Consider the following 25531-nt stretch of genomic DNA (forward strand, 5'->3'; position numbering starts at 1 on the left):
AAATTACGTCCCTCCTTGTTGCACTGATGGAAGGCATACTGTGCAACACGGTTAGATACAATCTTTTAAATTAATCTCAAATAATTTCTATCACAGAGCCAATTTATACAAGCCAATTCTTTCAGCAAAATACAGGGGGTTTTTTTGCTTATACTGAGAGCAGTAACCTAACTATGGGCCAATGCATCATCATGAAACTACCAAAATTGACTTGAGTAGTACTGTCCTACGATGTGTACTTATTGTGACCCAGTATTTTATTATTCCACCACTCATTTTAATCTAAATTAGATAGTAAAAGCCTAAATCATGGTTATTTTATTGCGCACACAAGGAATCTGGTGAATAGAAATATAAAACATGCTGCTGCATTTTTTTAAAAAATGCATCATTTGAAGCTCCAAACAGAAAATGCTGTGTTTGTGTACACCATTTGTATCTTAACTTTAAAAAGAGAAGTTAATAACAAGAGACACCATCAAGTTGAGTAACATGTAGCACAATCTTATGCAAGTTTCATCAGAAATAAGTCCCAGGATATAAAATGGGATTTGCTCTCCTGAAAGTGTGCAGAGGATTGCAGTTTCTTTCTTGCCTGTTCCCTGGTCTATATGCCAATAACTATTATATGTTTCCATATTATTGGAAATTTTTCTGCATAGGCAGGTAAATCCAAGATAGAATTCCAATAAGGTATAATTGAATAATAAGGCTCTCTTTTTAAGAGCATTCCAAGATTAATCATTTAAATTAGCTCAAACTGATGGTTCCACTGTACAGAGATTCCTCAATATTAGCATGCTCTGCAGCAAACATTCATTAAATGAAAGGTAATGAAGAGGACTATCAATTGAGCAGTGAAATCAAAGGAAAAGACAATGTGGAAATATGACATTAGTCGAAATTATGCATAATTATCATGTGATGAGGCAGCTCACAGAGCACAGCAAAGCACAAAGACTGATTTTCACCCCCAAAACTTTTCATTAGCAATTTACAACCAAGCACAATGTTATATTAATTTGAAGAGTAGCATGATGCAAGCACCCTACCTTCTTTTTTGTCTGTGAAATAGCCTAAAAGTCAGGAAAACAGACTATTCATAAAGAACATCCTATCAAAATCCGTTTCATTGCAATCTCACTCACCCTTCAGAGTGGCATGTGTGCATTTAAAAATATTTCAGAAAAGTAGTTTTTGATTCTTGAGCAGCAGATTCTGAACATGTACATTAAAATACTTCTGAAATATATTTATCTACTCTGCTGACCTTTAAATCTCTACTGAGAGTATATAATATATATAATCTGTATAAACTGGAGAAAACAATCACTGAATTTTCCCATCGGCCTTCATTTAGTAACCTCAGATATATAATCTATCTTTTTTGCCTGCACTTTTTGACATTTGGCTCTCTGATCCACCCTGTTTCAGTGCACTGAAATTGTTCTTTTCAAAGTTTATGCTAATAATCCAACTGCTTCGTTCTCCTTGACCTAGCACTTTCGGCATCAACAACCTGTCCTCCCAGCTGCCTTTGCTTTTAAGGCATTGACCTCTCCTGGCCCCACACGACTCCAGTTGCTTTTCAGCAACCCTTCTTCATCTTCCACCTTCCGCAGGTTTCAGTCCTCCAACCAGTCTACACACAATATATGTGGTTTCAATGATGCTAGGTGTTCTGCATTTCCTTTTATAACAACTATTCCTATAATTACTTATGCGGCAGCACTGGCTGTGGTTCTCCCCACCCCCAAGCCCCCACCCAGTGACTGTGTGGTCCCCATCAGTGAAGTCTTCCATTTTTTAACCCCTTCCCCTTCTGCCAACACTACTTTATTCCCTTTGCCCAAGAGACAGCTTTGCCCTGTTCATCAGGCCACCTACTTTTCCTCCACCAAATCTCCTGAAAACCCTCTTCCACTAATCTATTCCAAGAGCTTCTTGTCATTTATGTTCTGTACAGCACCAAGCACAATGTTGGGACTAAATAATGTGCAACATAAGCCGCAGTAATAAATTCTAGAAATTAGTATATCTCCGGTTCGTAGCAAATGCCAGCTTAAATGTACTTTTCACTTTGCCAGCTAGCACCGGAAATTTAATCAGATATAAAGTCCTTTACCTGAGAAAGGTAACGCCTGTAGTCTTGTCGAAGCTCCTCCTTCAATTTGTGCTTTTTATTTTCATATTCTTCCCCGAGAGGCAAGCTTAAGCCATAATCTGCAAGTAAGCATTTCAGAACATAGGCATGAGCTATGCAAACAATGCGGATGTGCATGTGTGGCAGACTGGACACCAAGGACAGCATTCAAACACCTTACAATAACATTCCAAGGAACCAAAGAGCAGTATAACTTTAAAGAAAAAATTAGTAGAGCTAATCACTGAGATAATTCCAAAAGAGTAAACTATGTAGTTGTCTCAAAGTTAATTCATGTTTCAACACTGGTATATGCAGAATATTTTCAAAGGCTAAAACCTTTAGACATACCGTATTTTTCGCCCCATAGGGCACACCGCCCCATAGGACACACCTAGTTTTTTTGGGGGGGGGAAATAAAGGGGGGGGAATTATTTCCCCCCCCAGGCGCGGGGCTGGCGCGGGGGAAGCCCGAGCTTCCCCCAACCCCAGCCCTGAGAACAGCCTGCTATCTGCAAGCCTAGGGAGCTCGGCGGGAAGTCGCGCCGGTCTCCCCAGGCTTGCGGAGAGCTGCGCGAAGCCCGGGCGCACTCTTCAGTGCGCCCCAGGCTTTGGAATGCAGACAGCTCTGCGCAACCCTCGGGAGATCGGCGCGACTTCGCGCCAGGCTCCCTAGGGCTGCGCAGAGCTGTGCGAAGCCCGGGGCTGCAAGCAGCTCTGCACAGCTATCCGGAGCCCGACGCGACTTCGCGCCGGGCTCCCTAGGGCTGCGCAGAGCTGCGCGAAGCTAGGGGCTGTAGGCAGCTCTGCGCAGCCCTCAGGAGACCGGCGCGACTTCGCAGAGCTTCCTGAAGCTTGGAGAGCGAGAGGGGTCGGTGCGCACCGACCCCTCTCGCTCTCCAGGCTTCAGCGAAAGCCTGCATTCGCCCCATAGGACGCACACACATTTCCCCTTCATTTTTGGAGGGGAAAAGTGCGTCCTATAGGGCGAAAAATACAGTATATAATTTTAATCATGTTTTCTCATCAAACAAAATTCGAGTTCAGGGATGGAGATCCTATTGTCCTCCATATGTTGTTGGACTACAGCCCCCATAATCCTCTACTGTTAGCCATGGTGGCTGGAGACAGCAATATATGGAAGGCCAAAAAGTTCCCCATCTCTATTCTGATTCATGGAAACTATGCAACTGAGGGCACATGACAATGCACTTCAGGGCAACAATTTAACTTTTGCACCTCATAATGCACATTATACTGTGGTAACAAAAATGGCCGCATCCTCTGCATGAGTTTGTTGTTTGTGACATCATAGGACTATTTCAACCAAAGCTAACCCTATAACAGATCACTACAGCTGACAGAAAGGCAGAGAGATATGTACAACGGCAAGACTGTAGAATAAATATTTAGCTAACTGCAGCTGGGAACAATCTTGACTAGTAAGTAGCATCACATGTAGTACCTAGTTTACATTGTCAGCTAAAGCCCTGCATTACTCAGTAGAATATGCTAGTTGCTTTTTTCTCTCTAATATAGTTTGTTGAAGTGTGGCATAAAAGTGTTAACATCCGCTAAACGGAATTCCCAATGACAGAGGTGGTTTATCATTAGATACCAACTGCTAGAACAAACAGAAGAAGGACATCACCATCATGTCCAGCTTGTGAGATTCTCATAGGCACCCAGCTGGCCACTGACAGAAAATACAACACAGAGCTAGACAACCATTAGTCTGATCCAGCCATCCCAAGCTAATGCCCTCCAGAACGTTAGGACTAAAACTTCCATCAGCTGTAGCAAGAATGTATCTTATATCCTAACATACAACAGCTTACAGATGAAAAAATAAATACAGAAGACATACATTTTTTGGTGCTGTCATGGTGTTTCCTCAGTGGCCTCTGAGAGTGAGCAACACTTAATTGTTATTTTAAGGTCATTTATAGTGATGTCATTTAACCTACTGTCAGATTACTGTCAACATATTGGCACATAAGTCTAAACTTGAACATTTACAGTAAAAGTGTACCACCAGATTAAGCACTATTTCTCAGACTTCTAAGCTTACCCATAAAATCTATTAGTCTTTCAAAAGTGGAAAAAAATAGGACCAGCTTGCACTAAATTTAATTCCAAACGGCTGAGTCATTGGGAGATTTTTACAGACAGGAAGAAGTGAGCAAAATAACTTTTCTGGCTTTTATAGCAAATGCAGCTATGTGGCAGAAGAATTTCATCATAACAAATGACAATGCTGGAGGAACTAAGATATTACCATTCTACTTCAACCAAGGAGCCTTTTTACAGCAGAGAGGATTTTCTCCTGCAGGAAGGAAAAGCAGCTTAGGAGGGTGGGGAGTGTCAGCAGGAAAATGGGTTAAGCAAACCCTCCTACCACCAGTCAATATTGTCAATATTTAATGTAAGATTTCATTTTCTGGCAAATCTCTCTTTCCACTTTTTTGGCTGATATTAATGGCTCTCATTTCAAGAGAGGGAAGGCAGGATGTATATCAGATTGCAGTATTAGTTAGAACCATTGGATAACTCATTGGTTCCTTAGATTAATAATAATTTTTTATTAGTTTTCAATTATACCGTCTTTTGCACCTTAAAGTACTTGCAGTTGGCTTGTTCTGCAGTTTGTGATCTCATTTCTTTTAGCACGCGCCTGTACTTTACTCCAATTAAGCTCTAGTTAACAGGAGAACCTCTACTTCTTAATGGCGGTGGTGGTTTTGGCAGGTGAGGTGCTTTTGCACTCAGCGCCTTCCTGACCCCTGTATTCCATGCCAAAGCAAGAGTCAGGTACCAAGATGAACTGCAAGTGAAGCCCATTCCACCTGTCCCTGGGGGGAATTTGCAAGGATGATTACCCTCAATCATCCTTGGGTTTTTTCCTTTGCCAACGATGTCCCACTGTTGTGGGGGCTGCCTCCATTAAGGCAGAGCAGACCCGGAAGCAGGTTCCTTAGCTTAATTTCTCCATCTGAAAGGACATTGTCTGCTATGGTCTAAATACATAATTCCATGTATTTATAGTAGCCACTTTTCAGCAACCGTGGAGATACTTTTATCCTAGATGTATATCTCGGGGTTCATGTCTCTCAATTTCTTAGTAGCAGAAGTATCCTTTATCTGTAACTTTTAACTTCCAAACATACACAATATATTGTGTTTTGCCCACCCAAACATTCCTGCAAAGTAGGTCAGTGTCTTATTCATTTGGTCAGATGAAGAACTGGCACCCAAAGAGTGACTTGCCAAAAGCCACACAAAGCAAGTCCGTGCCAGAATCAATATTTGAACAGAAAGCTGCCGAATCCACATCTTTAGCCACCAAGTGTCAGTGGCTCATGTTACCTTTTTGCTACATGACACACATATTCGAGTTACGTATCTAGCTATTGGATGTCATTAATCAGACCATCTTGTAGCCTTGTCTTGGATAAACAGTGGAGACAGCTTCAAGGCCCAAGGACTTAGAAGGGGATTCTCACAGTCGTAATCAGCTGTAGGGCTTTATCTGCAAACTTTAAACAAAATATTATCTATATGATTAATGGGACCTAATGTTAATTACTAAGTACCGTTTACAGTGCTTTTTTTGTAGAAAAATAGGTGCTAGTATACACCATGAAGTGCTGGTACAGAAACTGCCACAATTTTTAGCAACAACAAACAGGGATGCCGGTACTGCGAGCCCTTGAGTAGCCTCTAACCATTTGTTTAAAGAGCTTCAGTCTGCCTTTTGAGTGACAGCGCTTGCCAAGCGAAAGAGAATGCATAATGCCAGCCTCAGTATCGATCTAAGGTACTACTGCTGTTATAACTTGCAGACAGGACATGTTTTCCTCAGCTAGCGTGCTGGTACTTCTACTATCTGAATTTGAAAACCCAATTGCTTTGATATGAAGCAACATGGCTCTTACTTTGCTTTCTGAAAGAATGAACCCAGAACTTAAGCAAAGGTCTACTTTAACATTACCCTCCTCACCTAAACATAGGGTCTGCAATTTCAGTTTCTAATTAGTTCAATACCCATTTCCATGGACATTTATATAGCAAGCTCAAATGTCATTACCAAGAAAGGGTGGGGGGGACCTTGATCACAGATGGAAGCCACAAAAAATAGCAGCATGACAGCATGTATGAGAATAAATTAAATTTAAGCAGCATAGAACTGCACGCTGAGAGAGACGAAAGGTGTTGCTAAGCAACGATAAACTTGCTGCAAGAACCCTCTGTAGGAGGTATCTGTCCCTAAGCCCAAAATGAAAAAGGAATTGGTGCATATGCGGATGGAAATTGCAGAGAAAAAACAAGCAGACAGTAAGCTACTGAGAAAAAGAGACACCTGAAAATGCAGAGGCTGGGAAATGCAATATAGGCAGCTAGAATATTTTAAATAAAGCAATGTAAATGCACATGAAAGAGGCAATGCCAATGAAAAGTACAATCTTTCTAATTTAAAGAACTTAATGCTGCGAAAAAAAGCTGTATATCTTCCACTACGTATGTACTGTACCTCTAAGTATTTACTGAAGGCCAAAAGTATATTCAGACTGTATTTTATCCACTGAGTAAGGAATCTCAGCTGTTGCAATTTATGAAAAGAATGGCAACCAAGGTAAGAAGGCAGGCCATAATACTTTAGCGTGACTATGCAAGGGAAAGATGTGCCATTAATAATAATAATAATAATAATAATTTTTTATTTATACCCCGCCCTCCCCAGCCAAGGCTGGGCTCAGTGCATTTACAACTAAATGCAACTGTTTTATTAGCACAGTATCAGTAAAGCCATATTGCCTCAGAAACTGTATCTCTCCAAAAACACAACCCAGCTGCACAGGAATCCCTCTGTGTCAAAGAAAGATATTAGCTCTGCTGCAGTTTCTTATTATGAGTATATAGTACCATGTGCATAGTTCTCTTTCCCTGCTTCACATTGGTGGAAAGGACCACCACTTATATATATATGACTTTGAGCAGTTAGGTGTGGAACTACATTGGGAAATAAAGTGACAGTAAATACAGTAATGTTCTCTCTTAATGTAATACAATAAGCATTTTAAAAAAATAAATAAATGCAAATACCGTGTATACTAGTCTGTTGACTATTTGGTGGAATGTTTTCTTTAGCCATGGCTATTAACATTTTGCTGGTCTCAGAAAGCTTCTCTGCACTTTTGTTCTGAAAAGGAAAAGAAACTGTTAAGACAGACAGAATTAACATGCTGTCACAATAATAACATTACAGTAGTACCTTAGTTCTCTAATCCGTTCCGGAAATCCGTTCCAAAACCAAGGCACGCTTTCCCATGGAAAATAATGCAAAATTGATGAATCCGTTCCAGACTTTTAAAAACAACCCCTAAACAGCACTTTAACATGATTTTTACTATCTAACAAGACCATTGATCCATAAAATGAAAGCAATAAACATTGTACTGCAGTCACACAATCAATCAATCAATCAATCAATTAATCAGTAGCTGAACTGGGTTCCACACAGTCACAAAAACACAAAATAAATATCAAAAACAGACAGACCTCAGCGTAACACTGAAAATGGAAGTGTGGCATTCAAATCGGAAGCGTAACACCCAAAACGGAGCACGTTCGGCTTCTGAAAAAATTTCGCAAACCGGAACACTTACTTCTGGGTTTGCATTTTTTGGGTTCCAAGTTGTTTGAGTACCAAGGTGTTTGAGAACCAAGGTACCACTGTATTTAGTTCAGGGATGTGGCACCTGTGGCCCTAGACTATAATGCACCATCCATGACTGTTGGCCATGCTAGCTGAGGTTGATGGGAGTCAGAGTCCAATAACATCTGGAGAGCCAGAGGTTTGACAACCTTGTTTTACTTTGTAGGTTGCATTGCAATGCAACAGAGGGACTTCAGAATTTGCCTAGCATTTTCTAAAGAGGGGTTGCCACTAGTGAAAACACTATCTTCCAGACTTGTTTACATACAGGAGCACAGTCATAATATTCTTCATCCATTTTTTAAAAATAAAGTATCAATTTCCTACCTGCATTTCCATGTAAGGTGGATCATTGTCAAGCTTTGCTTTGTCTTGTGCCAATTTTGCTTTTTGTTCTTCAAGGAACTGGTCTAGGTCCTCAGGCATCATTTTTTCAATTTTGGAAGTGATATAGGGTTATTGATCCATCAGATGCAACCTTCAACAACAGAAATTCATTTTTTCTAAGAGCTACTTTATTAAGAACTTTGAATTACTCAGAGATTATCAGAAACGTGCAAATGAGACAGGGGGGAAAAATACAACCTCTTTTTTATTATCTATTCTTTTCAAGATCTTACTGCAGTCTTACAACACAAGCAAACCACACATGTGGTTTCTGAATAGTCAACAGGACAAGCTGACAAGAGGCCTGCCCAAACAAGATTGCTTAAAACAAAACCACACTGAAGTGTGGCAAGCAGAAGGTCTTAACAGCAGCCCAGCACAATCATTTTTCCAGGAACTCCAAAACTATAATCCAGAGGCAGTATAAGCGCAGGGATATCCTTTACCATTATTTCCCTCATTGATGGAGGCACCAAGTAGCTTCTAACCCTTCCTTCTGCTTGCCGTCACACACACTAGAGTAATTATTTTTAACAATACACATCTAGCATCGTGCATCATTATTGAGCTTCTAATTCACTATGTTCAGATTATTCCAACAATTACATGTGAAAGTTGGCAGTTACACGTTCCCATCTGTACCATGATTTATAATTCCACAGGCCTTTATAACAGTTTGGTTGGCTCAATAAAGGCATTGCCTTAATATATATTATGGAGTTTTCCTTATGGTACAACAGTTAACCTTGGCTTGTTTGTTTGTTTGTTTTTTGTAACATGGTAAAAAAACCAAATTTAGCCAGGATCCTAAACTAGAGGGAAAGGATTTTATAGCACCTGAAGATGGTATTTTATTAATAAAGGGAGAATTCCCTCCAGCCACCGGGTAAAGCTACCCAATTTGGGTTTTGTTGACTTTTTCACCTAGGACAGCAGCTATATTTTATCTCTACCAATTTTTATATAATGACTGCATTTTTATTATTATTCTCTACCTACCAAAGGAACCTGTGTGTTTCACCAAAGGATGGAGGCAAAACTAAGCAGCAAGGGGTGGTTGTGCATTTGCAGAAATGGAGACTCAATCATTATGTGTTTTCTCCTCCCCAGAAGGCCTGGGTTGCAACCTGATACATGCAAAACACCTGAAAGGGTCTCCTTTGAATGTTTGCTACCTCCTCCCACATTTAAGACTCTATCAGGTGCAGACAAAGATGGCTTGAATAACAGCATTTCCCCATCTCCCCCTGCCTTTTTTTCATAATCTAGCCAGAGAAAGAATTCTGGGGAACTTGAAAGTTTACACACTTTTGTGACATTATGGTTGGCCTAATAAAGGTAGTGCCTTAATATGCTTTGAACAGTAAAAATGGCCCACTCTTCCATGATATTACACAGAATCATGAGCATATTGGTTTAGAAGAAATAACAAACACAGCTGAAAAAATGGATATTGTTAAATTGATGGAAGTGTTTGTTGTCATAAATATACAATACTAATTAAACAGCAACCCACATGTACATATTAACTTGATTACTCATGTGATAGCTTTGCTACATGAAAAAGTGCGCACAGAATATGTGCCACAGGTAATAACTATTTCTTTACCATTTACTCTCTCACATGAAGTCAATATGCAGGAAGTTCAAATAATAATAATTGCATTCTAGGATAATTCAATTACAATCCTCCTGATACAGAACAATCAATGCTAAAAATAAGTTCCCTTTTGGAGTCCTCTAAATCCTTAATCACATTAGTTTGCATGCTGATAAAATACACGTCCTTAGAACAGGACTGGTAGGACAGATTGTTATCTCCCTACACAGGACAAGTTTGAAAGGTGCATGGAGCCACTCACTTGTCAATCACTTGACATCAGCCGACCTATTTTACCTGCTATTTTCTGCTGTGCTGTGAATCAGCCTCTGAAGACCTGTCCATCAGCTTATGATCAAACATTCATAAGTTCAGGTCAAAGTGCTGCAGAAAACGGTAGTTATTTTAACTTGTTAAGTTCATATGTCTATATATTATATGCTAAAAAAAGTCTACCATGCAGGTAACTTATTACTGTGCAGTATAAAAATGCTGTAAATAAGTAAGCATAAGTTTACCAATTTATCAGTGAGAGACAAAATTTTCAGTTACTCTCCCCTCACAAGCCAATCAGCCATTTGGTATCTCAATGCCTATTAGCATCAGACAATACATAAAGTCAATCTTATAGTTTGATCCTAGTATTCACACCAAGTTATTATTATTATTTAATTAATTATATACCTCCCTATACCTGGGGGTCTCAGGGTGGCTCACAGAATAATTGTAATCCCTGCAAAGGAAGAGGTTTGGCTAAAGCATAGCGTAAGCGTTTCCTCATGAGCAGTATCCCTTGAAAGCCCCCAGTGGGAAGAGATTCTACAACGAAAGGTCAGAACTCCTCTCCTGCCTCCCTGCAGCAGTATGATGGTTATACGTATTGGAACCTCTTGTTCAGCACTTCAAAAAGAAACTCCAGCATTGTTGTCAAAGTACGGTATACGGCAAGCAAGTAATAGTGAACCACAGAGAGAACCTGACCTTCAAACAGAGATGGCCTGGATTTACCAGAAATGCCTTGTCAGATGGTACTGTTATAAAAATGGCAACAGCAGAGCTTTTCATCACCACAAACACTGTCAAGTTCTTTGAACAGAACCCCTGCTGCTCAGTTGTTCAGCATCAGTGCCAGTTGAGTATCTACCCTTGAACTTCACCAACCACCTGCCTAATGTAAACCAGACTCGACAACAAGGTGGAGGTGATCGCCAAAGAGAAATCACTCCAATAGGCTGCAGCAGGTGTCAAACAGAGCCAATCTATCAGCATTCTACTGAAAGGTCAGTTCTGTCAGGCTACTACTATCCTGGAACTCTTTTCATTCCAGCTGGTCACTATAAAAACTGCTAGTTAACTTTGGTGTCTGAGTTTGCTTTACCCACCTCTTTCCTCCCCATCCTTTTTGTGTCATGTATTTTAGATTACAAAACTTATTTTTTATTGATAATATGTAAGCTACTCTGGAAGCCTTTTTGGCTGAACAGCAGAGTAAAAATGCACTAAATAAACCATGCTAGTGACAAAAGGTCAACCTGCTTTTTCACCAGTCCAGTCAGGTCACTGAAAGAGCAGCTTGCATGGTCAATGACAGTGGGAATCAGATATCCTTTAAGAGATTTCTACAGTTAGTTCCACCAATGTCACCACAGGGAAAGCCTCACTCACTAGACCTTTGGCTTTGGCAGTGATATCACGAAAAGAGGGAGCTGTGGCTTCAGAAGATAATGATCCAACTATGCCAGTGTTATTTAACACACCTGCAGTGCTGGAGCCCAGGTGGCAGCAAATATCATTCTGCCCTGAGTCACGTCTACTCAGAAGCAAGCATTCAATGGGGCTTACTTCCAGGTAAATAAGTGTTAGTAAGAGAGAACTGCAATTTTAATCATGGCAGCTCATAAGTCAGCCCTACTGAATTCAACTGAGGCAGCAGCAGTGCAGTCTTTTGCCTCCTACAGCAAAATCTATAAAGCCTGCACTGCACACTCAACAAGTGGCCCACCTGTTTCTAGACTGGTGCTGAATATATTGGAAATGCATCCCAACCTCAATTTTTACTTGGTAAAAACCTCTATTTGTTACTAAGGCCAAGAAGCCACCTTTCACAGACATTTATTGCAGCCCATAACAATGAACAAGATTGCCTCAAAACCACTCATTGAAGAAATCTATATGCAATAGTCTGACTACCATATTCACCAGCAAACCAGTTTGTAAATGAAACAGATTTCTATTCACTAAATGGTGGGAAGACCTAGAATGATCACTGGCCTTGAGATATATTATTTGTTGGCTTTAATGCTTTCCAAACGTTTCACGCTACCACTAGTCATTCCTTAATACTAAAGTTACAATCCCTTGTACTCTTATTAGTAGGTACCATTGCACTCGACCACATTTGCTTCTGAGTTAACATACTTACAATCACACTGTATGTATTTTGGGAGGTATTCATAAAGCTAGACGCTCATGACAAAACTGTTTTGACCGTCCATAAGAAGAGTCCCTTGAACAGATGCTGCTCGTTCATGGCCTGGTAACTTTACATATTTTCGTCTTTGAAGCTCTTCTTCACATCCATGCGAAATGTTTAAGGCGCCACAGATACCCGAGAGCAGAAACCTTCCCTATCTCCAGGCATCAACAAAGGAAGTCATAGGATAGAGGAGGTTGAGGAAAGAAAGGGTGGACTCGGAAGAGAAGAGCAACTGTAGCTTCCACGCCTGCCCAGGGCGTCGGTCTCTTTAAGAAGCTATACGGCGTTGTTAGGCAACCAGATTACAACAAAACCCGGGGCCTCTCCGCACTCCTGGACCCGCGCAGTCTGCGCTCCTCTAAAGAAAGGCACAACTCCCAGTCCGAGGAATAAGACTCCAAGGTGCAACATTCCCCCCACCCAAAAAAGAGGATTTTGCGCGCACAAAAACTCCCCCCTACCCGAGCGAAGCCCCTCGAGGAGAGCCCCAAACTCCCCCTAAACTCTTAAAGGATGCATGCGGGGACTTCCCTCAGCACCCCGCGCGCGCCAAGACGCCCCTTCCTCACTCTCGTCTACTTAGGGCGAATATTCCACCCCCAGGGAATAGGGATGCGCTCTTCCTTGCGCGCACTTCCCAACCCTCTCCAGAGAGCGACCCAAGTTACCGGACGGGTGCAGCCTCTCTCTCTCTCGTCCGAGGTATTTGGCGCAGCAGCCGCTCGAAACCCGCCCGAAACGCACCTCTCGCTCGGGAGAGGCCCAGCCGCCGGCGGGATGTCAAACAGCTGCTACGGCAGCGCCTCCCGTCGCCTCGCCGCTCCGCCGAAGTCGCTCCAGCCCTCCGCCTTCTCGGGGAGGAGCCAGCCTAACGGCCGGAGAGGGGACGGGGCTGCTGCGCACGAACAGCTCCCTCTGGTGCTTGTCGCCAAGAGGAAACCCGGCCTAAAACCTGTAGCTCAGTAGAACAGCGCCTTAAGGGGGTTTTGTCTCCTGGAAAGGAAAGGTGCTAAGTGCTACTCCTTTAGCAGTCCTTTAAAGTGCCTCCTTTAAATCCTTTTAACATCAGGTGTTTTGAGAGTTGCGCGTGGTTGCTCAGCGGCGAAGGGCGGGCGCTGTGTGCATGCTCGGAGAAACATGCTTTTTTTCTCTTTTTTGCTATCACTTCATCGCGGGGCGAGTGCAAACGGCACGATCAAAGGCTAGCTAGGCAATGTTGTTGGAAACGGAGGGCAATAACACCCCGCTACTTTTTAGGCGGACCCAGTTGAGTCTGGCCTGGCCACTCTGTGGGTACTTTGCGCGTGTTTGTATTCCGCACCCTGGAATATAGGCGTGTTCTTTCACTTTCTAGGATGGCGAGATCTCTCCTCAATATAGAGACATATAAGAACTCTCTTTCTCTGCTCTTGACTATATTAGGGGAAATCTAGAAGCTCTGTTTCTAAGCAAATAAGAGTTAAAGAACACGCCCCTATGCCCTACATTATTCCCTCAGAGAATTCTGGGCACTGTAGTTTGTTAAGAGTTGCTGGGAGTTGTAACCGAGGGATAAATGTACAGTACATTTAAAAGGTATAGTGGGTGCACAGTCTTAAAAGTATGGTGTGTACACAGAGTCAAGAACAACACGGTGATGTAGAATATGAGGATGAAAATGCATTGGTTATGGTGGAGCAGAGAAGGGGATTGTTTACAAAATACTATTCCGGCTTCCTTCGATGCGTTCTTATATGTTCTTTCAAGCTCAGTAGAATAGATTAACAGGGAACGTTTCTAGAATTTTAAGAGTTGAAAGGGATCTCGGGTGTCACGTAGTGCTCAACGCAGAACCCACAATGCAGAAAAGGGGACTCCTGCTCCCCTGACAGGTGGCAGCCCAACCTCTGGTTTTAAATTTCAGAGGTGAAAGCTATGAATAAGCGGGAGGGCATACCCCATAATGCGCCATTGGGATGTCATGTTTTTCAGATACCAGAAACTCACTTTAAAATGTGGAGTAGTTTGCCCTCACAAATAAAAGGCGGGCTTTGCGATGGCAAGGAAGACGTGGATATAATTTTTACGCGTCTTTCCTGGAATTCAGACGTGGGGTGGGAATAATTCTTTCGGGGCAGAGCGGGTTAATGACTGACTCCCAGGAGGGCTCGTGCCACGACGCCTCTCCTCGATGGGCAACCCCGTCCCTGCGAAAAGACTGGGATGGCCGTTCTCCGCGCGGGAGGCTAATTCCACCGTTTCTCGCTAGGGGGCGGGCGAGCCAGCTCGAGGCGTCGCGGAGCGGGCGGAACCATTCGCGGGGGACTCTCTATCCCCGCCCAGCCCGCTTGCCCAGCGCCTACACCCACTTCCGCCGCGCTTGCTTCGCTCTGTTGCGGCAAGCAGGCCGGGAGGCTCGAGTGCCCGGAGGGTCTATCATCGGCTAGCAGGGCCCGGCTCGGCTCGGCCTGAGGAACCCGGTGAGATGGCAGCGGCCGGCCCTTCCGGGAGCGGGATGGCCCAGAAGACGTGGGAGATGGCCAACAACATGCAGGAGGCGCAGAGCATCGATGAGATCTATAAGTACGACCGCAAGCAGCAGCAGGAGATCCTGGCGGCGAAGCCGTGGACCAAGGAGTAAGTGGACGGGTGGGCAAAGCGGGGGAGGATCTCCTCCCAGGGTCAGTTCAAAGGATTCGGCCCGGACCCCGGTGCTGTTTGGTCTCGGGGGAGGAAGGGCGAGGGGCTGTGATGATGCACCTGCCCTAGATATTACCTCTCATGTAGGACTTAACAAGAAGAGGTAGAGGTGGGTAAGAGGACAGATCAAAATGCAAAACTCTGGATAGGTGACTACCAGGGTGCAGGTAAGAAAGATTGCCTCTTGCAGATCTTAAGAGAAGAAAAGGTAACAGGTCTTGACAGTCGTTTGTAAAGGTGGGGTAAGCGAGGGAAGGCGGGGAGTCAAAGATAAATCCAAGGAAAGTAGAAATGATGGTGAATGTCCCATATCAACACACCGACACGCCATGACTCCTTCATTTTGACACTGAGTGAAGGCAAAGGGGGGGGGGATTATGAAATGGAAAAACAAGCAGCCTCACAAGAACAAATGTTACTAGCAAATGAAACGTCTCAAAATGTTGTATTGCTGAAAAGTCAAAGGCCTCTTCTGGGAGTAAAGAAGTAACTCACACACTTTCAGAGCTCTCCGTTCTCACAGTTTTCTAGTTATTCCCAAATGTGTGAGGAGTCAAACAGTCACTTGATCTTAATTGAACAGATTGGTAGAAGCAGGGTTCTGTACCTGGATTTCTCACATCCACACAATTTACTGCTGTACAATATAGGTTGCTTGTTACATTAAGAGAGAAACATACTTTGTTCTTTTGAAATCTGGCTCTATTTTATTAGTTTGAAATATTTGCCACCCTATAACCATGTTCTCGGGGTGCCTTACAACAAATATAAAGGCGATTCAAATATGCATAATAAATCTATAAAATATATAACATTAAAAATCCATAGCTCTAGTGATAATGATTTTTTTGTAGCAGTAGCAGATTTAAAGGCCTGGAACAATGAAAAGGTTTTACTGAAATGACATCAGATTAGGCATGTGGTGAGCCTCTTTGGGGAGAGCATTTTATAGCCAGGGTACCATAAATGAAAACACCTTTTTGTCAGTAGCTACCACATGCACATCCTGAAGAAGGACCGTAGAAGATCTTAAGGTTTAAGTAGGCGCATATGGGTATGTACTATACTGTTGAGTATATCTGTAATATCTGTGTTTTAACAAGTGCCTTTCTCCAGCTTCACCTGGTATGCCATCTGTACCTGACCACTATAGTCCTTGTATTGACAACCTCAAGTCTGGATTACTGCAATGTGCTCTATGTGTAGGGCTGGCCTTGGGCATGGTACTGAAACTCCAGCTAGTGCAGAGTGCAGCAGCTAGACTGCTGAGGAAGGCAAATGGCCAACAGAATTTGACACCTCTGCTAAAATATTTGGCTGCCCACATGCTGCCAAGCCAGGTTCAAATTTCTTGTACAGTATTACCTCAGGTTAAGTACTTAATTCATTCCAGAGGTCCATTCCGTACTTAACCTGAAACTGTTCTTAATCTGAAGCACCGCTTTAGCTAATGGGGCCTCCTGCTGCTGCCGCGCCGCCGAAGCCTGATTTCTGTTCTCATCCTGAAGCAAAGTTCTTATCCTGAAGCACTATTTCTGGGTTAGCGGAGTCTTTAACCTGAAGCGTACGTAACCTGAGGTACCACTGAATAAACCCTGAAGAAATTGGGTCCAAGGTACCTTAAGGACTGCCTGAGGCTCTACATCTCATCTTGATCACTAAGATCACCCTGAGAAGTGCTGTTAGTTGTCGTCTTTGTTACAGATGTCCAACTTAATTCAGCTAGAAGTATTTAGCGTCCCTGGTCCCATGCAAAGATTCAGCAGGCATTCTCACTGCTAACTTTCAGGTGTTTTTCAAATATGTTTTTATTAAGATAGTGCTTTACATTCAGTGATTTAAATTTTCCAAAGGTGGGCCAGTCATTTTTGTGATTATTTTGTATTTTTTATGGTGGCATTGTTTATTGCATCTGCATACTGCTGTACACCACCTTGATATTTTATATCAGGTTAATTTTTAAAAAATATTTTTTATAAACAAAATCTTGTCCAGTATCATTTTATTGATTCTGAGTTTCAGGGTGAACTCTCTTGCCTTAAATCGTTTATTGTGTTTTGTGTTTCTTCTTTTCCTTTTCTGTCATAATAGATACTGTTCTAAGCCCTTTTTTTTTTTTTTTTTATTGCAGTCACCACTATTTCAAGTACTGCAAGATCTCTGCTCTGGCCCTCCTGAAGATGGTCATGCATGCTAGGTCAGGAGGCAATTTGGAAGTGATGGGCTTAATGCTTGGAAAAGTGGATGGCGAAACTATGATCATCATGGACAGCTTTGCTTTACCAGTCGAAGGCACTGAAACACGAGTTAATGCTCAGGCTGCTGCATATGAATATATGGCTGCATATATAGAAAATGCAAAGCAGGTAAAAAGGGAAGACTGATTTCCTTTTAGCAAGTTAGCATGTGTTAAAACTGTTTATAATCACATCTGGAATTGGAAACACCTCAGTTTGTAATTTATGAACAAAGTGTTGCCCTTGAACCCCAATATGCTATCACTTACACCACCAGTTGAGTATAAGTTTGGATCAGATTTAGTTCAGATACATTTTTCTCCTCTAGTTACCTTATTGAAGGGATTCAATGTTGTGTTTCTTTATGCATATTCTTACTGCTTCATTTTCTCCATTTTATGTACATCTTAATTGTCTTAGAAATTGTTTTAAAGAAAATAATTTCTTCAATTTAATTTCTGCTTTTGTTAAGTGAACAACAAGCTCGTTATTTACAAAAATAATAATATGGTAGCTTCTGAGCTTCCTGCCTGGCCATCTTTTTCAGAAAACAATTTTGGAGTAGATGGGCTTTGTATCTGATCCTGTAGGGCTTTTTATGTTCATACATGGCTTAATTTTGAAATATGTGTGGTTTGCCAACTGTCCCAAAGAGGGCAGTATTCACAATGATTAAATTCAGTTTAACCTGCTTTCTTCTTTTTTCCCTTTTTTAAAACTTTGGTTAGGTTGGTCGATTAGAAAATGCAATTGGCTGGTATCACAGCCACCCTGGCTATGGCTGCTGGCTTTCAGGAATTGATGTCAGTACTCAGATGCTTAACCAGCAATTTCAAGAACCATTTGTGGCTGTGGTTGTAAGTATACATTGGAATTCAAGCAAATTAAATACTAAATAGAGTTAGACAGTAAATTTAAGTTCTATGGCTAGGAAAAACTGGATGGCATTTTACCTATTGCTGGGTTTTTTGTAACCAGGTAACTCCTATTAAAAAATTGTTCATTCTACTTGGAGACCTTTCTATTTCTTATATATTGGATGTAATTTCTTTTATATCTTGTTCTATTGAGCCATAAACTCAGCTGCCCTTTTCATTTGATCACAACTAATTCAAGTCAGTATTTGCAGGATCACTTTGTAATGTTGGAAAACTATGCATATACTGAATTGCCTATCACAGGGTAAGAACTTCTCATTGATTAGCTGAAGACATGCTCATGGGAGCAGATTCTTCTATTAAAACAAATTACATTTACATCTTAAGGGTCTTGTGTGCAGGACCTAAAATGAAGAAGGATAAGGCTTCCCAAATTCCCTAACTCCTCTGCTGTCTGTATGGTCATTGGAGTGTTAGGGTCCATTGCTCCCCTTTCCAGAGATCCCCTGTTCACCAGAGAGAATTTTGTTACTTACACAATATGAAGCAGAACCAAGAATAGCTCTTATTATTACACTTGTTCCTACAACTAAGACTATTTTCAAGCTAGTCTTTAATCAGGAGAACCGTATGTCTAAATAATTGCTTGAGAGAGTTTGAAGAAGCATAAATCAGGAGACAGGTCTATTGTTGGCTGGGAGGTGGGTACCAAATTTAGCCTCCCCAGCCTGTTTTTACTACTACTGCACCTGAAGAACATCAGTTTGCAGAGAACCCAGAAGATAGTAGCCAGTTAGTGCTACAACTTTAGCTGCTTCAGAAGCCTATTTATTTGGAGGCTTGATTGTTGATGGACTTGCTCCTAGGTGTGAGATTGGAGAAGGGGCAGGAGTTATGTGAGTGAGCCTAGCTTTTAAGTAAGAGGATGAATGCTGGAGAGCTATGTGGAGAGAGGATGAATGCAGTTCACAAATGCATATCTAGTACAATTGGTGGGCATTTGGTAATTATGCATTCATTGTTCTTTTATTGTATTTTTCCTTTGCCTAAATATTCTATTCACCCCTTAAGGGGCCTTAGGGCCAAAAGGTAAAGGTAAAGGGACCCCTGACCATTAGGTCCAGTCGTGACCGACTCTGGGGTTGCGGCACTCATCTTGCTTTATTGGCCGAGGGAGCCGGCGTACAGCTTCCGGGTCATGTGGCCAGCATGACTAAGCTGCTTCTGGCGAACCAGAGCAGCGCACGGAAATGCTGTTTACAACAGCAACAAAATTATCTTGCAGTATTTCTAGACTTTGAACTTACATTGTGGAATATCCACTAGAAAATAGTTCTAAAACTTGTAACATATTGGGGTAGAAGCCAGTATTTGCTCAAACCTCTCTACTGTGGGCAACTGTGTCAAATGGTGCTACAGTAGAGAAAGAGGGAATCATTCGAAATTGGGTTGAAGAATCTTGCACCAATGGAACAATTTCTTCTATTGATTCCAGGTAGTTCTCTCATCATATTGAAGCCCCATATGAAACATCCCACAATGTTCAGGAGGTTTTCAGGAGAGACTTTATTGGAAGCGGGAGAGGAGGCAAGATTAGTTGTGCAAGCTTCCATTCATTCATGCAACCACTAAGTACAACTCATAGGCCTTTCTCACTGCTCCATTGATGTCATAATCTAAACCAAGGTTTTCCCTCAAGGAAATGACAGTTTAAGCCACTAAACAAGAATCTTTGACGTTCTACAAAAGTCATATTATATTGATATTTTTTGGACAGGTACTAATCATTCTACTATAAAGGATAATGTGATCAGAATAAGGCCCTTGATCTATAGCAGCAATGTCCAACTACTTTGGCCTCCCTCCCCCCCACAAAAAAGCTCCCTCTAACAAAAGCTCCTCCTCCCTCCAATGACAATGGGTAGATCACTGCCAGTTTTTTTATACTGGGAGTAGCTCACAGTCTCTTGGGAGTTGAACGTGCCTGATCTAGAGTTAAGAAAATTGTGTTCAATTGCTTCTTAGAGTGCATTTTGTACAGTAATTCTCAAATGCATTTTACAGATTGATCCAACAAGGACAATATCTGCAGGAAAAGTAAATCTTGGAGCTTTTAGAACATATCCTAAGGTAACAATAATTATATAACCAAATGTATATGATGTAAGGATCCACCCTATGGATTTATTTTATTTATTTAACAAAATTTATATACAGATTGACTGCAAGAAAACAATAACATTCCAAATGCGTTACAAATGCTTTTTATTGATAATTTAAATTATCAAGCATCTAAAAATATTCAAAAGATTGTTAAAATCAATAGTAGCTAAAAATATATGAAACACATGTAACTTCTGCAGGTCTGTGTAGGCTTGCCTAAACAAAAACGTTTTCAGCAGTTGCCAAAAGAATGCAGTGACGGTGTCTGCCTGATGTCAACAGGCAGGAAGTTCCAAAGTGTACGTGCTGCCACACTAAAATAGTGATTTCTTACAAGGGCAAAATGAGTATTACAGTGGTGCCTCGCAAGACGAAAAGAATCCGTTCCGTGAGTCTTTTCGTCTTGCGGTTTTTTCGTCTTGCAAAACAAGCCCATTAGCGGATTAGCGCTATTAGCAGTTTAAAGGCTAAAAACGGCTTTTTAAGGCTTAAGGGATTAGCGGTTTAGCTGCTAAAAGGCTTTTAGCAGCTTAGCGCTTCAGAAAAAGGGGTTTTGGAGTGGAAAAAAACCTCAAAAATTTTCGTCAATTTTCGTCTTGCGAAGCAAGCCCATAGGGAAATTCGTCTTGCGAAGCGCCTCTGAAAACGGAAAACCCTTTCGTCTTGCGGGTTTTCCATCTTGCGAAGCATTCGTCTTGCGGGGCACCACTGTATATGGCACCTGTAATCATGCCAGTTCCACATATGAGAGCAGTGTACTGGGCATATCTAGGGTAAGGGATTACCACAAGAAAACTGGTCCCAAGCTGTTAAGAGTTTTGTACTGTATACTAAAAGGAACACTTTGAACTTAGCCCTGTAGCAAACAGACAGTCATTGCAGATCTCTGAGCAGAGGTATTATATACTGACATGGTCTCACTTCTGTCAGCAGCCATGCTGCAGCATTCTGCACTAATTCCAGCTTTCAAATCAAGTGCAGGGGAAGCCCCATGTAGAGTGCACTGCAGTAATTCAGTATTGAAGTCACCAGTGCTTCAACTACTGTAGTCAAGCTCTCCTGGTCCATAGTTTTCACAGCGGGGTAAAAGGCGCTTTAGCCACTGACACTACCTGGGCCTCCAGTGACAGAGCTGGATCCAGAAGCACCCTAAATATATATATACCTGTTCCTTTAGGAGGAATGCAACCCTCCCTGTCCAGGACAGGCAGGTGACCAATTTATCAGACACAACAACTACTACTCGTCCACAGTGCCTCTGGGTCTTGCCAGGATTCAAGCTCAACTTATTTTCCCACATCCATCCCACCAGTGCATCCAGACACCATCCCATAGCCAGCCTGGCCTCTCCTGATTCAGATGTTATGGATAAATGAAGCTGAGTATCATCAGCATGCTAATGGGAAAATCTGGATCTGTTTATATGAAAAGATGTTGCCTTACAACTTCAGTATCACAATTTGTTTCTTTCTCCTTCAGGGCTACAAGCCTCCTGATGAGGGCCCTTCTGAATATCAGACTATCCCACTTAATAAAATAGAAGACTTTGGTGTGCACTGTAAACAGTAAGGAATTATTTCCTCATAGATTTCAAAATGTTTTCCAGCTTGAAAAGAAATGTTTGAAAAGATTTGTGAAATACCCAAGGCTTCTTGGATAGTCATATATTGAGGGGGGTGGGAGGTATGTTTTTCTTTTGAAACGAAAAGGAGGACAGTTGCTCGCTAACAGACAAGAGGTTCCAGACTTCCTCTCTGAATGGAGTTTTTCTCATGGAATACTCCACTGGAAGAAGGGGGGAGGAGGCAATTTTCTCCTATTTCTTCTCCCTGTAAACTCCAGTGCTCCCGAAAAAGTTGGTCCAGAAGTGAGGGGTACTCTGTAGAACAGCATTCCCAATGCATTGTGAGGAAATTTTATCAACAATGTGTTGCTTAAATGAGTTTTAGTAGAAAAGTTGTTCTCGGCAGTTTTTCCTCAAGAAGCATTAAATTTGATAAAAGTTTCCTTGCAGCACATTGAGAACTATATATAATATGCAGCTGTCCACTTCTGTGTAGGTGTTTGTTTTGCCCTATTCAAAGCTCAGGCGAAGGGTTATGGTGATAGTTCAGTATCCACAATACAATCATTCTGGTGTATGTTTTGAGCATAAGACTACTGTGTGGCACTTTGTGGAACCAAGGCACGATTGATATTGCAGGCATGAAATGATCCCTTAAATACTATCATACTGGGTGTACTGGACTGTTTTAGAATAGAGGTAGAGAACCTATGGCTCTTCAGCTCTTGTCATTCTGGCTAGGGCTGATGGGAGTTGGAGTCCAGCAGCATCTGGAGGACCACAAGTCTCCCCACTTGTTTTAAAAGGAAAGATGACATTATTTCTTGGTCACATTTATGTTCTTGGGATTTGTCTATATTTGAGAGTTTTTAAAATGTAACATTTCATTGTGCAGTTCATGTTGAAAGTTGTTCATATACTTTTCTTGCAAAACAGGTATTATGCTTTAGAAGTCTCCTATTTCAAATCCTCTTTGGATCGCAAGTTGCTTGAGCTTTTGTGGAACAAATACTGGGTGAACACACTAAGTTCATCTAGTTTGCTTACTGTAAGTATCTTCGTGACTTTTAACCCTGATCAGTATGGTGTTCCAAAAATAAGCACTTTGGAAGTTCTTTCTGTAGGCTGGAAGATAAAATGAAACAGGAACAGAGAGGTACATGGAAGTGGAACCGAAGAGAAGCCTGTGCAGCGTACTTGTTCCTGTGCAAGTGATCTTGTATCCAATTACAAATCAGTCAGCACAAATCTGTTGCAAACTTTATGTTGAATTCATTGCAAGGAAAGAAGCTGGAAAGAGGCCAACTTTCTTCCCTCCAGCTTTTTGCATCTTTTCAGAGAGTGCTGTTTATCTTGTCTAGCAACTAAATACTCTAAATTTAATTTCTAACTGGCTACTGCTAAAAGACAGAGTAAACTTTAAAAGAACTAAAGTGCTTTAAATGAATTTTAATTACATTATTGCCTTACGCACAAAACAAAGTCTAGTGGTTGTAAATGTTTTAAAGGTGGTTACTTGCTCAACATATACTGTTCCAATTAGAAGCATTAATGGCAGTTAAAGAAACGTAAAATCTTATCTTCCAAATGCAGAATGCAGACTACACTACTGGGCAAGTATTTGATCTATCAGAGAAATTAGAACAATCAGAAGCCCAACTGGGTCGAGGAAGTTTCATGTTGGGTTTAGAGTCCCATGACAGAAAATCAGAGGACAAACTAGCCAAAGCAACAAGGGACAGGTAAGGTCTTCTCCTTAACTATATGATTTCAGAACATAAATTATTATGATTAAAATCACTTTAATCACTTCCTGTGGGCTATTGTGACATATCACTTGCCAGTTTCATGGATTATTGAGTTTTCTTTTTAAGTCTTTGGAGCTCCTAGATGTTCCACCATTCCATTTGTTCCACCATTTTTCTTTTTATGTCATCTTTAAAATATAAGCTTAAGTATGAGGAGAGATTGACACAATGGATCGATAAGTGGATCTGTGCTGCAACTACACTTGGAATACTATGTCACCTCAAAAAGGTTATGGTAGAGTTGGGAAAGGTTCAAAAAAAGACAACCAAAATGATCAGAGGGATTGAGGATCTTTCCTATGAAGAAAGGTTGCAACATTTGGGGCTTTTCAGTTTAGAGAAAAGTGGAGAGATGATAGAGATGTATAAAGTGAGGCATGGTGTAGAGAAAGTGGATAGAGATGTTTTAGCATTAGAACTTTTGGACATCTAACAAAACTGAATGTTGAAAGATTCAGACAAAAGAAAGTGCTTCACAAAACACAGTTAAATTGTGGAATTCACTCCTACAAGTAACAATGTCCCCTACCTAACAAGAGAGGCTTTAAAAGAGGATTAGACAAATTCATGAAGAATAAGGCTATAACGACTACTAGCTATGATGGCTATGTTCTCCCTCCACTATCATAGGAAGTAAGCCTCTGCATATCAGTTGCTGGGAATCATAAGTGAGGATTTGGTGCACTCATGTCCTGCTTTCGGGCTTCTCGCGGGCATCTGGTTTGCCACTGTGAGACAAGGATGCTTTACCAGATGGACCATTGCCCTGACCCAGCAGGCTTCTCTTACGTTCTTTAGTGCATGCAACATACAACTTCAGTGTATATTGAAACAATATACTACTTCTCTATGTATCTGTCTCAGATCTTTAAACTACTATTGACATAGTACAATAGCTGACATTTCTTTCTGTTTTAGATTTGAGGTGTCAGACACATAATGTCTGAAATTGTATGTTTCCATATAAAGCATGTTTGAATTTACCTTTTAAAACAAACAACAGTTCAGTCAACTATCAGACGCTATGTCTGCCTTTTCATAACTGGATGGTTGTAGAGATTCATGGGGTTATGGGCACCGTGAGCTTCTTAGACATCTGAATAACTTGTAATATAGTGACAGAATTGCATTTAGCCAACTTTAAATTTATGCCTTTGTTTTTCCCCAGCTGCAAGACCACCATAGAAGCAATACATGGATTGATGTCTCAGGTTATTAAGGACAAACTTTTTAATCAAATTAACATTGCTTGAAGTATATCACCGACCGATACGTATCTTCAGAATGGAGACAAACATACCTAGTTGGACTTGTTCAGTTTGGAGCTGAAGCCAGAATGGAAATCTTCAGTTAATTTGTTGTACTTTAAATCATCTCTACCACCTCTTTGCTCAATTTTAAGAACAGTGCTCTAAAATTTATTGTAATCTGTTCTTTACCATAAAGTTTTGGTTGTTGCTTCAAAAGAACAATAATTGTGACTGTTTCTGGATTTTGGAAGTTTAGAATTTATCTCTTTGTCAATCTGCAATAAAGATCTCTTTAAAATGGCCAGCTGCTTTTTTCATTTGCTTTGTTTAATTTTATCTCTGAAATTTATCATTCTTTCTCATTCCCATGCAGAACTCTTGAGCCAGAAACCGTAAATTGTCCCAAGCTTAGACCAAGCAGCCTCTCTACTTCTCAGTGCAAAAAACACTACAATCTGTCTCTGGTACATTATCTGCTCAGTACATGTCTTAGAGCAGAGTTCCTTCTTGAAGCTCAAACCTCTAGAATACAGACACAGACAAACACATTTGTGAACATGGTAGTTGTGGTTTTGTCTTGAAAGCCTGTCTAACTGTTTTATGTAGACTCCATAGGCTTGTGTTTTCCAA

At 41.3% G+C, this 25531-nt stretch overlaps 2 protein-coding genes across 38 annotated transcripts in view; one reads left to right on the forward strand and one right to left on the reverse strand.

Moving 5' to 3' along the window:
• The window catches only part of CSPP1 (centrosome and spindle pole associated protein 1), a 53801-nt gene extending 40627 nt beyond the window's left edge, over window positions 1-13174 (reverse strand). For 13 of the 37 annotated variants that reach the window (XR_014513870.1, XR_014513871.1, XM_083450951.1 and 10 more), the window contains exons 1-5: window positions 12991-13174; window positions 8187-8337; window positions 7247-7343; window positions 2126-2223; window positions 1053-1076 (exon numbers count right to left, since the gene is read on the reverse strand). Coding sequence is in view for 35 of the 37 variants with exons in the window: in XM_083450951.1 (XP_083307077.1) it covers window positions 1053-1076; window positions 2126-2223; window positions 7247-7343; window positions 8187-8288 (321 nt within the window). In the remaining 2 variants the exon portion in view is untranslated. Of the gene's footprint in view, window positions 1-1052; window positions 1077-2125; window positions 2224-7246; window positions 7344-8186; window positions 8338-12268; window positions 12579-12891 lie in introns of those variants that run through there. The other 24 variants (XM_083450952.1, XM_083450949.1, XM_083450957.1 and 21 more) reach the window with 8 other exon arrangements.
• Window positions 13175-14786: 1612 nt separating this feature from the next.
• Window positions 14787-25203, forward strand: COPS5 (COP9 signalosome subunit 5; the record flags this gene model as incomplete). Its single annotated transcript, XM_083451324.1, has 8 exons — window positions 14787-14938; window positions 17133-17367; window positions 17967-18095; window positions 20181-20246; window positions 21759-21844; window positions 22780-22891; window positions 23437-23585; window positions 24820-25203. The coding sequence occupies 8 exons, from the start codon at window positions 14787-14789 to the stop codon at window positions 24902-24904; spliced, it is 1014 nt and encodes a 337-aa protein (XP_083307450.1). The 3' UTR covers window positions 24905-25203.
• Between the last annotated feature and the right edge of the window lie 328 nt (window positions 25204-25531).

The sequence above is a fragment of the Podarcis tiliguerta genome (assembly GCF_965153285.1).
Source record: "Podarcis tiliguerta genome assembly, chromosome: 7".
NCBI classification, from domain to species: domain Eukaryota; kingdom Metazoa; phylum Chordata; class Lepidosauria; order Squamata; family Lacertidae; genus Podarcis; species Podarcis tiliguerta.